This window comes from Crassostrea angulata, chromosome 3, assembly GCF_025612915.1.
Source record: "Crassostrea angulata isolate pt1a10 chromosome 3, ASM2561291v2, whole genome shotgun sequence".
In the NCBI taxonomy this organism is placed as follows: Eukaryota; Metazoa; Mollusca; class Bivalvia; order Ostreida; family Ostreidae; genus Magallana; species Magallana angulata.
In genome coordinates, this window is record NC_069113.1 from 44,417,811 (window position 1) to 44,435,967 (window position 18,157).

At 33.7% G+C, this 18,157-nt stretch overlaps 1 protein-coding gene across 1 annotated transcript; it reads left to right on the forward strand.

The window, feature by feature from the left end:
* Window positions 1-105: 105 nt before the first annotated feature.
* LOC128175383 (uncharacterized) lies at window positions 106-15,914 on the forward strand. Its single transcript, XM_052840953.1, has 16 exons — window positions 106-261; window positions 1,879-2,058; window positions 2,659-2,764; window positions 3,072-6,946; window positions 7,039-7,116; window positions 7,438-7,617; window positions 8,098-8,159; window positions 8,286-8,393; window positions 8,580-8,643; window positions 9,241-9,312; window positions 9,611-9,736; window positions 9,830-9,951; window positions 10,170-10,193; window positions 10,385-10,463; window positions 10,830-10,978; window positions 12,132-15,914. The coding sequence occupies exons 2-16, from the start codon at window positions 1,932-1,934 to the stop codon at window positions 12,183-12,185; spliced, it is 5,226 nt and encodes a 1,741-aa protein (XP_052696913.1). The 5' UTR covers window positions 106-261; window positions 1,879-1,931; the 3' UTR covers window positions 12,186-15,914.
* Window positions 15,915-18,157: the final 2,243 nt, after the last annotated feature.

The window sequence follows — 18,157 nt, forward strand, 5'->3', positions numbered from 1 at the left end:
TGACTCCCTTATCAAGTAAAATATAATCTGAATAAAAACTTTAAGGCGTTAATTAGTTTAAATCAATCAAGTAATCTTGATAATATTAATTTTATTTTGGAACTTGGTAACAAGCGAAATCTCGCATTCATCTCGCGCGATTTCTCAAATATGAAAGTAGAAAGTCTGCATGCGATGACTAATACTGTGTAGGATGTTTCCCTGAAGGGGACTTATTTTGTCTCGATTTATATACACAGGTGTCATCATAATTTGTCAAAGGTAAATTCTCTTTGATTTGCATTGTCGTAAACCCATATTTTTAAGGGACTTCAAAAGTTGATCAAGTACTCTTGATCCATGTTGGTGCGTGCAAGTTGTCATGTTTTAATGAAAATTCTAAATATATAGATATGTTTATTAAGGAAATTAAGTTAAGAAAATGATGACTCTGGTTCACGAAAATGATCTTTATTTTTTATGAAGTAATACCCAGTCAGTATGTCTCATATTTAACCAAACATGTCGGAAAGTAATTAAATACATTTATAGTGAATATGTCTTAAGACTAGTTTACCATCTATCTTTTGCAATGGAGGTTAATTTAAATGATCGTGAACTCAGAAGCCAGAGCAACTTCAACTTCTCTTACTGTTGAAATTCTGGTGAAATTACCGATCACAAAACACCGATTAGGGTAGGAGGTAGATAGAATGTTTTGTCATTTAAATGACAGATGTACGTCTTAAGGACCCAGTTTAAGGATAGAATTCGTCCCATATACTTGCTTCATAGCAAATAAAAAAATTATAACGTGCTGTTTCTTGCCTAAATTGTCATACGATTGGTCTTAAATACAATGTTGCTCTTTTATAATCCCATAATCATGATTATACTACGTACAAAATAATAAAATTCGCTGTTTATGGTTGCCATGTTTATGATAAAATCCGAGACATTCCGAGTGCGATTTCCGACAAAACAGCAGGCAAATTCAAACATGTATTTTATCAAAATGCCTTGGTACGACTCATTAAATGGATATTTTGTGGACTAAACTACACATTCATGTTTAATAATTTAATTATAATATATTATATAATATTATGATAATAATGTACATTAATTTTGTAATGTATAAAAATGTATTTTTCCCCTGCAGATTATTTTTAACAGACTTGAAATCGACGCGAAGCTGATCCACTTTGCGACTGCTATACTCTGTCCCAAGATATCCTGGATTTACATTTTGCTTAATTGCATGATATTTATAAATACCTCAGGGTTCAAACGATGTTCATTCAAAAGTATGAAAAATTTCCAAGATTTCTCAGTTGAAACGCTCCTGTTAGCTTATCAGGTTTCAATACAATGCTAAAAAATATGATGTCTACGGGGATTTTGTATTGCAGTAAGCCGGGATGATAACATTGTAAAATTGCGCGATGTATTCCGAGTGTATTTCAAATGGAGAAAAGATGTAAACATTCCCCACTATAAATCTCCTTAAGGAATTTTTTTTTCGTTCCTGTGAATTTTTTTGAGTGAAAGATGATAATGGGTCAATGAAATTATCTTGGAAATTATCCCTTTCAACTATTTCAATTGCACTTCTTTCACAGGTATGTGTATTTTTATTAAAAATCATCCAAATGTGCTGCATAAATATCTTGGGACAGACTATACATTGCAAGTATATGGGACAAATTCTTACTGTGACCTGAGCGTAGCCTGGTCATGGTAAGATTATTCTTTTTTAGGTTGGTGGGTAAAATATAAGGTCGGTCGGGCGACCTGAAATAGCTAGGACTATTTTTTCTTTTGGCCTTATAAATATATTAAGTTCATGCACTCAATTCTGCCAACACAATCTAAAACTTTACTCCGTTACTTCACCAGCTAAGACAATGCAAGAGGATGAAATCACTTGAGATGTCTATCAAAGCAGAGTGATGGATGAAAATAACAGTAGGCTACAGCCATTAACACAGGACCTGCAGTCTCTCTTGAGGACTGGGGTAGCACTAACTAGTGTATCTCAGTGTGTGGAGGAGCTGGTCCTGAACTCCATTGATGCAGGTCTGTATAAAGATATACTGTGGAATCATTTTTATTTGTGGGGGTCAATGTTCGTGGGTAGCCAAAAATTTTCTGGATAGTAGGAACGTAATTTCGTTGGTAGTCTAATCAGGATAATTTTAATTAGTATTAAACAAGTGATTGTGTATAGGTTCGTGGGGATGTGAATTCGTGGGCAAAGGTTACCAACAAAAGCCACGAACATTGGTCTCCCACTAACAATGATAATTCCACAGTATTGCATAGGCTAATTTAACTCATTTCAAAATGATATTGTGCTAATCAGTAAATTCATATGGTAAGCCTGTTGGGTAAATGTACAGTAGGAAGAGCTTCAACATCCATACATTTGAAAAACAAAAATAGGAAGGTGCATTACAGCGACTCAGGAAATAGTTGCTGTCTCGGTTGGCTATAAAGTTGCTGTTGTCTTCATAGCCAGTAAAATGGTTAAAATAATATTTACTAATTAGATATTATGTTAAAAATGAATATTATACAATATTAGATACTATAGTTATGAATTGATATTATATTGATATCAAAATATTGTAAATTAACAGCCAAATGTTTTTGCAAACACAAAGATTTATGTTTCAGGAGCAACATGTATTGCTGTGAGAGTAGACATGTCCTGCTTTAAGATCCAGGTGTTTGACAATGGACATGGAATACAAAAGGATGACTTAGAAACAGTGGCTGAGAGGTAAAAAAATAAGTAAATAAGGAATTAAAGTTCAAAAGAGCTTGCGAAGTTTGTCAAAAGCTGACTAATGTATCTCTCACAATCTACACAGATCATGTTATCAATACTACACTGTAATATATTCTTTTAAATTAACTGTTAGAAATTACATGCCAGATTAGTTTTGAGGAAGATATGGTATTTTATCATTCCTTTTTAGAATGTTAATTTGTGGGACAAGGCAGGTACCCACATAATCAACAAATATGGAGTCATCAAGAAATGTGATGTTATCATAATATTTAAGAAATGATAAACTATTTTTCAGATATTATACAAGTAAGTGCCACACAGTGAAGGACCTTGACAATTTGTGTTACTTTGGCTATAGAGGGGAGGCAGTGGCAAGTCTAAGGGAGATATCTGCAGTGTTAGAGATAGTCTCCAGAACCAAGTTCCTACCACAGTCTTATTGCAAGATTTTCCAAAATGGAGACCCACTCCCAGTTGTTGAATCAACTGTGCCTCGCCCAAGTGTGGGAACAACTATAACTAGCCACAATGTGTTTTATAATTTTCCTGTCAGGCAGAAACATACCAATCAGAATTTGGAATTTGAGAAAGTCCGGCAGAAGTTAGAGGCCATTGCTCTAGTGCATTGCGATGTATCCATAAGTCTCCGCAATGACATTTCAGGACAAGTGGTTTTACAGACCCATAAAACTAACTCACTGCTCAGCACTTTCACAAGTTTGTTTGGGGCTGCAAAATCAAGTTCTCTCTGTGCAATGGAGGCAGAAACTGAACATTTTAAGATTAAGGCATACTTTGGAAAAGAAGGCAGCTCAAGGAAGGACCACCAGTTTGTTTATGTGAACAAAAGAATAGTGCTGAAAACAGAAGTCAGCAAGATTGTAAATAGCATACTAGGAAAGTCTCTGATTGTGAAAGCCAAGACTTCTTATACTAAAGCACTACTGGAAGATAGCCCAACAAAGCATGTAGACAGGTACCCAATATTTGTTATCCTGTTAGATTGTGCCTTTTCAGAATATGACATTACATTTGAACCAGCCAAGACCTTTGTTCAATTCAAACACTGGGAATCGTTAAAAGATAGTTTAGAGAACCTTGTTCAGTCTTTCCTTGTGAAGGAGAACCTGCTTTTGTCCAAGGCAAATTCCCCAAGCCCAAAGGACAATTCTTGTGACAAGGAAGAGTTTGAAGAATCGCCAGAAATTGCTTCAGTAGATACAAGTGATATATCCAGGGATATTCACACCAGTATGATCCGTGCTGGGATGTCCTCCAAACTGGTAAAAAGAAAAAAAGATTTTTATCATAAAGAAAACATTGAATTGCATAATAACCAACCTCCCATGGAAGACACCGAGAATGGTGATGATATTGTAGCTAGTGATCCTGTAGGCAATACTTATGACTTAAGCCAAGAAGGTGTGAGCATAACTCATGGTATACATTCACCAAATGATAATGTGGAAGAAATTCCTACAGGTGAAAACTTGGAGGAAATGAATGATGGAGTACGTTTTGGTATTGAAAGTGGAAACTGTGATAAGAACAATGATCAAATACAGATCTGTATGGAGGAGGATGAAAGGCTCGTACAAACACCTTTGACAAACAAAATAGATGAAAGGGAACCACCCAGATTGCATTGCAAGAAAGTTTGTGAAAGTCAAACAGCATCAGTAGATACAGAAGATGTCCTAGTTGAATATGATGAGGAAGATCCATTAAACTTTCACAACACTGGTTCCCCTGCTCACGATGAAGTGCCTCAGAAAATCCCAAAGAAAAAATACATTTGTATAACTACTCCATATATTAGTCCAGGTGGAAATTCCACCCTTTCAACTTTTAAGAAAAGTATTCATGGTACTAGAACTGGTAGAAGAAATTCTTCAGAGAAAATATCCCTGGCGGAAAGACTTAAGCAAAGAAAAAGCAATGGAAAGAGTGCTGAAAACCATGGAAGGCATTCAAAGTTACCAGATGCCAGAGTTCATGTTCCTGAAGAAGACAGTTCATCTTGTAAAAGTGATCATAAATCATCTTGTGAGAAATCTCTGAGCCAAAAATCGAGATCAGCAGCATCTGGTATTTCATTGAAGGACAATACCAGGAGCATCAATGAAAATGGTACTGTTCATTTGAGAGATGATTCTGTTGACATAGAGAGAAAAACAGATAGAACTTTAAAGCATGGATTAAAAAAACATTTGCAAACTCGGGCAATCGATTGTCTAAGATTAGAGGGAGCTACAAGCACAGTTTGTCATTGTTGTAATAAGAGTGTGAGTGATTGTGATTCGATACCTAACAGAGGCACAGAGGCCCCTGTTTCAGAAAATCAAATATCCAACTCAACCGATTCCCAGCGAGAAGTCAATGTTCGATCTGATATTCATCAAACACTGAATCCAAGTTTGGAGTCTGAAAATGTTTTGACTGCATCCCATGAAACATTGGACAGAGATAAGAATGGTATAAATCTGCAGCCAAACAAAAGAAAAAATGTTCATGCTGCTGAAACTACATCATCAAAACTGTCCAAATTGGCTCAGGAAAATAGAGAAACCGAACAGAAAAATGATGATGTTTCCTCAAGTACTAGTCAATCAAGGTATTTTGGTTTGGATGAGTTTGCCATACCTGTATCTTTACAGAAGGGATTCCAATTTAAGAGTGCAAAGCTCAGTGAATCAACCAATGAAGAATCCCGCAATCTCTCTGGTGAGCAATATTCTATCTCACCTCCAAGCTTTCTGCAGACAGCACAACTTATTAGAAATAATCATGCTGAAAAAGAAAATATAACTCGAAATGTCTTTGAAAAGAAAAAATCAATGAGATCCATTGAGGAGTTTGAAATTTGGCCCCCCAAAAGTAATAACTCTTATCAGTTAATTGACCATACTGAAGTTCCAACAGTGAATGAAACTTTCGATGAAAGCTATCCAAATTTAACTTCTCGTATCAGAGATCCTTTTATTGTGGAAATAGATGACTTTCACAATGATGCACAATACAATTCAAGAAATGCTCGAAACGAATCTCAGCAAGAAGTTGAAATTTGTGCTGAATCAGAATTGCAGGAGACTGAGTCCAAAAAGAATGAGTTGGATTTTGAGTGTGACTTGATGTGTGATGAAACACTGGATGATATCGAGACATCTACTAGAAGGGTGAAGGAATTCAACGAAGTGAAGCACCGTGAACCACTTGTGGAGGCCTTTTGGAATTTTGAGGAGTCCCAAGAATTCATTCCTACCGATTTAACTTTTGACTCTGACTTTTCAAGAGAGATCCAAGAGCCCAGCAGGAAAAAACTTAATCTGTCCTTAGTGGCTTCTTTGGGTTTTAATTTTTCTCCTATAAATGGCAGCAAAAGTGGAGAGAATACTCCCAACACACCCAACTCAGACCTGACTGTGCCAACGTTTGAACTGAGAACCTGTTGTTCTCCAACTGGATCAGAAGGATTTTCACCTAATCTGGATTTACAAAGTCCTAATTCACATCACCCTCCTACTCCAGATATAGATTTATTCAATAATGCAGAAATGGAAACTGCAGTTGATAAAGAAGATCACATGAGTTCAGCGCCATCAGAAAACCAAGATACATGTAGTTTAAAGATCCTTACTCTATCAAGAATCTTGGAAAAAGAAGAACAGAATGACAGTTTGGATCAAAGTCCTCCATGTTTAAGTTGTGAGGAAGGAGACAATATTTCTAATTGGTTTTCACTTGGATCAAACTGTGCATCTTGTGAGAAAAATTCAAGAACACAAAATGACTTTGTAAATGTACCTAATGGATCATTGTTAGAATCTCCATGTTCCAATAGCTTATCTCCACAGCACCAGGCAGATGGAGGCCAGGATTCAAACAAACAGTTGACAGAGGCAGAGCCTTTAACAGAGCAGCATGAAGGCACTGTTTTCACAAGTTGCATAAGCAGACTTGAATCTGAATGTAGCCAGGAAAAGGAAGACAAGCCAGACAAGAATTTACTCCAGAGTACCAGTGATCATCCAGTTTCATCCAGTCCCGGTGTGTCCAGTCCATGGTCAGAGCTAGCGGATGATGAACTGATGAATTTGGATATTGACCAGTGCAAGGAATCAGATCCAGAGCCTCAAAAGATATGGATTAAAATTGCAGATAAAAAGACAGGTTTATTCAATGATTTCGTATGGTTGAATTGTGTCTGTTTCAGTTTGTAGTATGTACATGTATATATGATCTGTTTCTTATATTTTATACAGGAAGAGATATTTTTGTTAACAAGAACACAGGTCATACAGTGACAGATGAGAATTTGATCCCTAAAGAAGAAAGAGAAGGTATAAAGGATTCGTCATTTAATTTGTTATACTGTAGATCTCTATTTATACATGAAGATATACTATTTTCTTAAAAGTGCAAGAAGCACCCAGTGTTGATTTTGAAGATTTGATTTTATTTTTCTGACAGAAAATATAAAAAAAAAAATTCTGCACTTTGGATTTAATATTCTAGCCATTTAACACAAAATGCCAGAATAACAGAATTAAGTAACATGTGCATAAAATATGGAATTGACAGTAACATTAATTGTATAGATTTGGTCATTTTGAATCTTGCTGTTTTTGAAATGATTTGGGATTATAACTGTTCTGTTTCAGATGACAGGAGTAATGTGACTGAGGCCTCACAGTGTAGGAGACTTGTAAAGAACAGGACAAGCACCTGCTCCCCGTCCATCACATCTTCCATTCGAACAATGATAGAAAAACACTTTGATGCTGACGATGAAATGATTTCTGTAAAATGGAAGGATAAAGAAGCACTTGAAGGAGCACAAGGTTGACCACCTTTTCTCTGTACTCGCTGAAAATGTTCTTTCAATGATATTTATGGGCATCAATTTTCACAGATTTTGTCAAACTAAAACTTTTGAGGTTACGTAAATTCACTGAAAATGGGTTTTCTTAATCACATCTGTTGTTTAATTCTTTGTACTGCGATGAAGATTTGATTTCAAAGATCAACAAAAACCACAAAAATAAATGTTCAAAGAATATTTGTGAAACCACAGAAAGTATCATGTTCTATTCTGCATTTCCTGATTGCCTATACTTTGCCTGATTGCGTATACTTTGCCTGATTGCGTATACTTTGTTTTGTTTTGCGATGAAGATTTGATTTTAAAGATCAATCCTACAACAAAAACCACTAAAATAAATGTTCAAAGAATATTTGTGAAATCACAGAAAGTATCATGTTCTATTCTGCATTTCCTGATTGCGTATACTTTGTTTTAGTAATATTTATTTCATTTTTAGGACCATGTGTAGCAGATCTCTTTAAAGAATGGGAAAATCCAGTGTTTCTCAGACCAGAAATGGTAATGATAGATGAAAGTCAGTGAAATCACTGTAGTGATTGAAATTAACAATTACCAGGTATGTTTGTACAGAAAAGAGTTGGTGTCAAAGAAAGAATATTCAGTCTTTGTGTTGTGTTTTTGCAGGATGTATTAAATGCAGAAGCACCAAAGGAGAGAACAGCGGGAGCCAGCAAGGCTCAGAGATCACTTAATCCTTGTACATTTACCAAAGAGATGCTCAAAAACATACAGGTTAGTTTGTCAGAATTGAATCTGTACAATGTCTTTCTCTTAGTGCAGCCATGAGAAAGTACATGTATTCATGCCAATAGCTTCTAGCAATTTAGAGCAACATATGGTGTTTCAAAGTGAACTACTGTCACTAGTGAAATTATTAAGGGTAACTACAATTTAAAATTTGTTTTTAACTTATTTTAGGTTCTGGGACAGATGGATAACAAGTTTATAGTTTGTGTCATGACGACACAGGATCAAGCCACAGGCAAGTCCAACATCTTCTTGTCATCTACTTAAATATACAAGTGCATTTTGTATAAGTAAAATTCATTCCATAGACTATAGTCTGTCCCAAGATATTTTTGCCGCATATTTTCTTAAATTATTTGATATTTATAAATACCTCTTGATGCAGACATGTTCATTCAATAGTATGAAAAAATCCCAAGATTCCCCTTTTGAAACGACCCCTCTTGCTTGTCAGGTTTCAATACACGGCTAAAAATAGAAAGTCTACAAGAATTTTGCAATGCATCGGCCATTATTAAGCCCCGATGATAATGTTGCAAAATTGTGCAAGGTATTCCGAGTGACTTCCGAATTGAGAAAAGATGTCAACATTCCCCATTATGAATCTCTGTAGGAAATTTGTTTTTGTTCCTGTAAATTTTTACGAGGGAAAAATGATAATGTGTGAATGAAGTTATCTTGAAAATTTTCCCTTCCATCGATTTCAATTGCACTTCTTTCACAGGTATGTGTATTTTTATTAAAAATCGTCCAGATGTGCAGCATAAATATCTTGAGACAAAACAATGCTGCATTTATGACTCCTCTTTGATGGTGTATGATGATTATTTAGGTACAGAGTTGCTGGTTGTGTTTGATCAGCATGCAGCCCATGAAAGAGTCAGACTGGAACAGTTTACAAAAGGTACATGTACTTTACTTGTGATGACAGTGATTTTCATTTAAATTCATGAATAGGATGTTCTCAACAAAAGATTTGCTAACTTTGATATCTAGTATAATTCTTTGGTATAATCATATAATTATGGTTTCATTGCCTAGGGAGAATAAAACATGTATGTCGATTTAAAAACTTATCACTTATGATATGATTGTGGGTTGTATGCTTATCATGGAAAAGAGCTCATGGAAAAAAATATCATAAAGCATAATGAACTTAGTTTGATATTTGAATCAGCAGTAATAAACACTTTATTTTACAGATTGTTATGAGAGCAGTGAGGGGAAACAATTCAAGTCTTGCATCCTGAGTCCTCCTGAGGAGCTGAAACTGACTGAGGAGGATGTCAGGGTTATGGAGGCCTTTCGAGAGGAATTCAGCAGGATTGGTAAAAGAACATTTCAATGTTTTAATTGTGGATTTTTTTTTCATTTAATGAGGAGCAGAATTTTCCCTAATTGTTATTTTTCTGTGTTTGAAGGTATTTGTTTTTCAAGGAGTCAGCTGTCCAGAGACTCTGTGTTGATCAAAGAAATCCCAACATGCATCACCACAAAGGAAGTGAAACAAAGAGAGGGCATTGTCATTTTAAACATTCTTAAGGTAAGTCTTGATTTCTGGAATTAGACATACTGCCATAGGATTTAAGATGAATTCAAAGTTAGGTTTTATGTACCCACGATGTGTGTGTTGATATTTCATTAATGAAGTGTTTTGATTTGAATGCATTTAAAATGTTCAAAGAATTTATTTTTGTTTAATTTCTTTTTTAACTTATCAGTTTAATTGTTTCATTCTCTTTTTTTATTCTTGAATTTCAGAATACTATTACTGAACATGTACAGGTGAGAAACTTTTAAGACATTGTACAGAGTAATTTTAACAAAACAGAAAGTATTTTGAAACATTGAATCTATTGAATGATGGAATAGATCCGATGTTTGTACACGCAAGTATCAGTATATACATTTCAGCTGTCCATATAAATCATTCTAATGCAATGTACATGCATACATAAAATTGAAATTTTTTTCAGTTCCTGAAGTCTACCAAAGGTGCAAAGAATCATATGCCCCTGACGATTCACAAACTCATGTGTGGCCTGGCTTGTAGAGGTACATGCTTTTAAAAAACAATATTAGTTCAATTTAGATATTAAGTTCTTTAGTAACAATGCTTTATTTGCATATAGACTTGTGAGACTACTAATTTTGAATGATTTATTCTGTGTTTTAGGTAAGGCAACAAAACTAACTTGTTGATACTCGTACATGTAATTAATATATCAGTATCTCCATTTTAATTCCGTTTATACTCTGAAATATTACAGTATATTGTGAGAACTTGTAATTTTGATGTAAAACTGTGATAAGATATTAAAAAAGGTTGCTATGAATTGATGCTAGGAAATGTCTATGTGTATGTATACATGTCTACTCTATGATTTGTCTTTAACTGTGGTATTTCTGACCTGACAACAGGTGCCATCAAGTTTGGGGACGCCCTGACTCAGGAGGAGTGTGGGGACCTCCTCCAGTCCCTCTCCCTGTGTGACCTCCCCTTCCAGTGTGCTCATGGCCGACCCTCCGTAATGCCACTGATTGCTACGGATAAACTCACCAACAAATATGTAAGCCATCACCTAGATTTAGATTTATTTTCATGTGAGAATTGGTTTAAGGTAGTGTGATCCTTTGCTTGTTTGGGTTTGATAATTTTTAGATCTAGGATTTTGTTTTGTTTAGAACATAGAATTGATTCTGTGTTAGAATAAATATGATTTCTTACGTTTGAGGGATGAATTAGACAGAAATCAATTTCTACTTGGTATATTAATGAATTAACTATATCCGGAAATAAAAGGTTTTTATTCGAATACTTGTTTGTGTCACCTGGTTCTTAAGAACCGTTTTATTAGCAAGGCTCTATAAAGAATTGCTCAGGTGTTAAATACCATTTTAGTACGACACGTACGGCGGAAAGTTTAAATTTTCAGAATTGTTTTATTAAAATAAATAAATCATGTGATCCATCCTATGCCATAATTATGTATGTGTACATTTAATATGCCAAATATTAAATAGCTGCAGCGTGTCGTTGCTAATTCCACATAGTGTGTTGTTATTTACTAGTATCATAGTATTCAGCTTTCATTTGGAAAGTAATGAATGGATTTAAAGGAGAAGTATAGATTTCTAATAGTGCTTCTTCATATATTATATAATAGTAAACATTACTGTGAATCTGGTGAAATCCAGTGTATGAAGTTTATCAGTTTAGATCCTCCAGTTACCATCTATAAATTGAAACATATCTCCATTTTCTCTATGTTCATGTTTTTTTTTTTCAGCTTGCCAAAAGTGTTATTTTTGTAAAACATCTTTGAACTTAGTAATTTGTATTGTTTGAAATAAATTAAAAGTATATATGTATATATAAGAATGTAGAACAGACAAAAGCAGTAGGGAAGGTAACAACACTTTCAAAATTGAATGGGCTGAGGGTCAAGTATCCTTAAAGTAATGCAGAGATTGTATGTGTAAAAACTGAAAATATTTATGTTCATGATCATGGTATAATGTACATGTATCTACATGTATATATCAAAACGAATCCAATACATCAGTTTTGTATTTTGTGTAGATTTAACAGATAATCAAAATGAATCACAGAATTAAATCAATATTATTATAAACAGGTGAATTAGTGAACATTTGAGATATTTTATAGATTTTGAATGGCCGGGAGTGCACTATTGAATGATATTGCTTTTTCCTTTGCAGGTCACCAGAAGACCAAATCTTTGGAAAATTGCTCAGAAATTGCAATGCAAGTAACTTAATTTAACAGAATGTGGTAAAAAAAAATAACACATTATGAGTTGTCACAAATTTTTCCCCAGAGGAAAATTTAAGAAATAATCTAGTCAGTTTTGTTTTAAAATTGGGAAGAACCTGGAAACTTGTATAAGGTAATTTAATTTTACAAATCAATTTTTCTTGTTGGACATTTAAGTTTCTCTAAACTCATGTATAAGAGATTGTTTAGATAGTCAGTATGACTAGATGGGAGTTCTTCCCCTTTGGCCAAGATCTTTCTTTTTTCTCATAGAGGCTTAAGGGTTTTTTGTTTGGTCATCCTGTGACCTTCATTGTGAAACTATAAATGAATGATATTTGTCAAAAGCCTGTCTCACCATAACATTACAAACTTAGAAGTCTATATAATATTTTTGAGATACGTAATAATGTGTTAAGATGTAAAAGTACATCTATAAAGAAAGAGCTTGTTTATGAAAAGACTGACCTGAGAGTTTTGAAAATATAGTGCCATTTTTGTAACTGTTGAATCATATCCCCTCTTCCCCCCCCCCCCCCCCCCCCCCCATTTTTTCATGACCACCTATTATTTGTTAAAACAGGTATTATCACAACCATTTACATTTACCCATAAGAAATGATGAGCTGCATGAAAAGTTCAGGGTTTTTTCTAGAAACCAATCACATCAAGTATTTCAAAGCTAAAAGGACTAAGTGCGTATTTATGCATTTTTGGCCCCCAAAATCAAAGTTTAAGAAAGAGCTTTAAAAATAAGGTGAAAGATAGTTAAAATCATGTTGGAAATAAATGTGTAAAAGGTTATCACCACAGTGACGTCATAATGTAGAAATGACGTCATGAAGATTGCATTATTTTTATAAATTGATGATTTGTGGCAAAATATGGGTGTTTTCCAATGGTTTTTCGACTAGGAAACATCGAGCGCAGGCTTGCTCAAGTACCATTTTTTAGTATAATGTGTATAACTCTCTGAAGAAAAACATATGTTAAAATTGCACTTGAGCAGACCTGCGCTCTTTACTTCCGAATGCAAAATATAGAGCAAAAATGAGAATATTTTCATTTGTTTGCAAATTTGCAGGAATTGGGTCATTTAGGTGACGTCATAGATAAACAGCGAATGAGCAATGATGACTAAAATCAACATCAAAGTTATAGAAATCCTCTATACAATGATTTGTGAAGATTTTATTTTTATATGATACAATTTAAAAATTGGTTGAAATCGGGGGCAGATATTTGATCATACCGCACATAGTCCTTTGTGTCTCTGATGAAATGTTCTCTGTTTATTTCTTATGTGATGTATGCAGCAAAACGTTTCTCGTTGGTTACCTGGTATTTGATAACATGTATAATTTTTGTGCCTCAAAACAGATGCTAGGTATTTTAAAAAAAAAAACCAACTATTTATTTATTTATTTCTTGGAACATTTTCAAGGTGAACATGTATATTTAAATTCACTTTTTTCAAAAAATATACATGTACATGTTTATATATGTACATATTTTTTGAATGTCAGAGGTAATGGAGATCGCTTTGTACTGATTAGTCATAAGTGATACATGAATTCTATATGACAGAATTATAGGATTGTAATACATTTCAACAGGTGTGCACATATGCAGAAAATTTTAATGTTTGTGTATTTGTTTTTACATGTGCAGCAGTTTACATGTTTTTGTACTGTACTTAAAGTTGTTGGCTGCTTTATGAAGTAGAATATTTCAGATGTAAATAGACTTGGAGGTAGCACTATCTCTCTGTATGATTTTGTGAACGTTAAGTATCACTGATTTTGAGAATTTTTTTCATTTGTGTGCTGAAATTCTTCATGTAACTTTGTTTTGAATTTTTTTTCTTGATATTAAATTTGTGTTTGTACTGATAGTGCTGACTATTGTTTGATTTACACACATGATTAGATACTTAAAATTAAGCATGGATTTTGAATTTATTCTTTTACATATATGAATGGCATTTAGCGATGTGCTTGATTTAGCAGAAGTGGCTTTTTGCCAAAAAATTACAAAGTATAACAGCCAAATGTAATATGTTTACAGTAGTCAACGAGAAAACTTATACTTATCCATTAGTGTACATCGAGAAGGTTTTTTTCCACACCAGAGAAAATCATTTAACATTAAGATCTAGGGTTTTCAGAACATCTGTTCATGTATGTATGCATTTTTGAAGTGCACTGATAGGTATCTTGTTAAGATATTTTTTAATATTTTGTTTATTGTAAATCTGTGATTACAATTAGGTATTATTTATACAATATTGCCTTAATGATTAAGGGTAATTCATATTTAGAATATAAATGAAAATCTGTATTTACTTAATAGATTCTAAATATGTTTTTCTTGTTATAATAGTCAAATATTTATTGCCTTTATTATTGTTGTGCCTTATCTAGAAACTTTAGCAGTATATAGCATACATTTATTTTCAACTTTTTGTCATGAATTTGTCCTGAAAGTTACATCAGATATATACATCTCCATTACACACTCAGAAAATCTCCACCCTTCGTCTCATTGCCAAATACTCCAAGCAATAATTGCTTGAACAAAGAACAACTCAAAATAAGCTGGAGGTCTTGTGGCAGCTATAAGTGTAGAAATACATGTCGGTCATTGAAGTGCTTGTTAATTTATTCTGATAGATTTATTGCCTGTTAGTGCTATAAAACTTTGGACTTGTTTGGAGCCATTTTAATGTGTTGATTAATGTCATGTTCATTTAGCCACACTTTGCTGATATATGTTAAATGTAAAGATACTCTTTACGTATGCTGCTTACTCTTTCAATGGGAATTATTTATACCAGTTATTCATGATGTCACAGAGTGTAATGCTCCAATTAATACATACGTAATAGTTATGAATAAGCAGGTTACTAGTATAGAGTTCCTCAGCTTTGGACAGGTGCTTTGTAGGCATTTTTTGCAAATCTGCATTAGACTTTTTTAAATCCCATTTTCAAACATTAACTTTGAGGGCAGCTTATTTTTGCTGTATAAAATTTGAAAGGAGTTGCCTTTATTCAATGTCATCTGCCTAAGTCAGCTGTTGTTTTCATTTTTTTTTTTTGATTTTGGTTTTTTACTGGTATGTTGTTGTAGTTGGAGTATAATACATGTATAACAATAACATCTTTTTAAAGCATCATCTGCTGGAATACTACATTAGATGTAAACTGTTTTCAAGAAGTTCTGCATTTTTCATCCAATTTAATGGTGGCCTTTCCATTGTCATTCTGTTTGTCATTCTCATTGCAAGTTGCTTTCTTATCTGAATCTTTTTCCACCATCACATCAGCTGGTACATCAAACAAATCCCTGATTGTCAGTTGTTCAGTTTTATTTTTCAGCTAGCTCAAGATGTATAAGTACTATGTTAAATCTACCCTTTGATACAATTCTTAACTGTATTTTTACAAAAAAATTCTAAATATGAAGTATGTATGGTGTACCAAAATGGCAAAAAGTCTCTTATATTTTTGTTCATATTTACACACTGTAGAGAGATACTATAACTACTTAATATATATAGTTATGTCTGGTGTTGCACTACCATGCTGTGATAAATAGTACTGATGCCATGACTGTGATATTTGTACTGAACAATTCATAATATTGTTTTCTGAACAAAAAACATACAAGTAACTGTCGCTTCAATAAAATGTGAACAAAAAAGACAACTACATTGTTTCTTGCTTCTGATAAAAAAATTGTTTGCACTTTGGGATAATCATGAACCCCTGTACACAGTAGGTACTGGTAGTAAAGCCGGTGCGATGGTTAAACGGAATTATATATTTTTAAGCGGAGCCATGAACTCTTCGACAATGGCTTCTCTGGCTGGTGCGTTATGTGATAATTATGGTGATGATGATGATGTTTTGTTTGATTTTTCGCGCACAAACGATGTGTGCCCCAATTTAATACCTTGATTTGTTTACGCACGTGCACTATAAACACATTTTATCCATACTAATTTCCAATAAAAGATTAAAAATAAAAACATCAGATGATTGCATTACCATTGATTCAGAACCGTTTTCACTGCCTGTGAGGAAGCGTGTCAAAGACTTGGCAAGCCGGTATGTCATGTAATCTTCGAAGAAGTTTTGTTTCCAAAAATCTCAAATCAATCGACGTAATACAAAAATGATCCATCTTACTCCAGAGAGTGTGTAAATGTTAATAATGCACGTGCAACATTAACTTTTTACTTGTTATTATCATGCATCAGGTCCTTTATATACCCCCTTTTTGGTTTGAAATGACCTGTATTTAATGAAGATTTTCATAACATGTTTTTGTAAACAGCTATATCGGTCTCTATAAATACATTCATATATTAATCTTGATCTATATTTATCAACTATTGATCCACCTACTATTAAATCGCCAGATAAACAAGCCTCAAAGTGATTTAAAAACTTATAGAATTAGCTTTATAATATTTAATATAATAAACGGAGTCAATTAAGGAGTGTGTCTAGCAGCATGGTCGTTCAAAAGTTTCAAAAATGCAAAGTGCGTTGCCATACACCCTTTTAGTGTTATTTATCAAATGAGTTGTCCATTTCTCAAATATAGAATGGTTCATAATAGGAGAGAGGGTTTTTGTCAGTTATGTTATGACTTCTATTCGAGATCTTGACCAGACTGAGGGTTGCAACCAACATCGTCGCAAAGCAGGGTTCAAACACGAAGAGAATCGACGTGAATCACAAGTGGTTAACCGACGATGCACCAAACAAGACAGACAAAGAGAAAAATAAATTCATCAAAGTACTGAGAGAACTTGGAGGGGTTATTTTAATGTTATAACTCCATGTTTTTGGTATATTAAGTTAAATACAATTAAATCTGGTCACTTATGTAGCCTTCAACTTGAGCCTTTAAAAGTTGTTTTGATTTGAGCCAAACTCGATGATGCTACTATTTACTATACTTCACCGTGATCAATGATAAGACGAAGATATGTTTTAATTTGATAAGAGTTAACCAGGGTCAATCAGGCATGTATGCCTTCTTTGAAATTGAACTTTATTTATTTTACAATTGTTAATAAACAAGTTCTGTAACTTGTATTGATATCTTAATATTTCGTTGGCACGGATGTTAGCGCGATGGATCCCGGAGTGGTTGATGTGGGAGACACCGGAGTACCCAGAAAAAACCCACGTGTCCAAGTAACCACTTTACCTTTTCACATGGCACCTTTCTTCAAATAACCAGTCTAACTCGTGATTGGTTTCCTTCTTTTGTTAAAACAAAACTAAGAATTTTTAAGAGTTTTGCTTTATTTTGCTTACACAAGTTGATCGTTCCCAATGTTGTAATTTACTCAACATTAACCTTAAAGACTGTTTCTATTTTTAACAAAGAATAAAATATTTATTTTTAAGCAAAAGAGCAGCAAAAAGTTGTAATTTCATAACGTCTCAATATCATTAGTTGTTTAGGTTGATGAAATATTGCATATATTTATTTTAAGCATGTCAACATATTATTTAACGATCAATTTGAGAGCTAATTTCTGCAACAATTTTTTTTATAAAAGTCGTTAAAAAGACTTGTTTATGGTAATGACCCACATTGTTGTTTCTGTTTACGGATTAGTGTCGTAATACCTGCCAAATTTTTGAAATAAACTACCAGTTAATTAAATAAAGAAAACCTTATAAAGGGAATGCTTATGCACACATCTTGTAGCCAATATAAAGATGCTGCTTGCGGTTTGTATTCCTATCATTTTAGCCTCTCTTTTGATTCAACATGGTGCAAGCGGTAGTAAGGTAAGTGTTTAATTACAATTATCAAATAATTCTTATGCATCACCAGGCACGTAGCATCGTTTTTTAAAGTGGGGGGGCCAGACTCATCCAAAAATTCTTGACAAGCAAAAAAAAAAAAAAAAGGAAAATTTTAAGTTTCCCCAAATCTTCAAA

Coding starts and splice junctions, on each gene's coding strand:
- LOC128175383 (XM_052840953.1), top strand. CDS start 1,932: ATGGATGAAAATAACAGTAGGCTACAGCCATTAACACAGGACCTGCAG. Junction 2,765..3,071: donor TTAGAAACAGTGGCTGAGAG/GTAAAAAAATAA, acceptor ACTATTTTTCAG/ATATTATACAAGTAAGTGCC. Junction 9,952..10,169: donor TCATTTTAAACATTCTTAAG/GTAAGTCTTGAT, acceptor CTTGAATTTCAG/AATACTATTACTGAACATGT.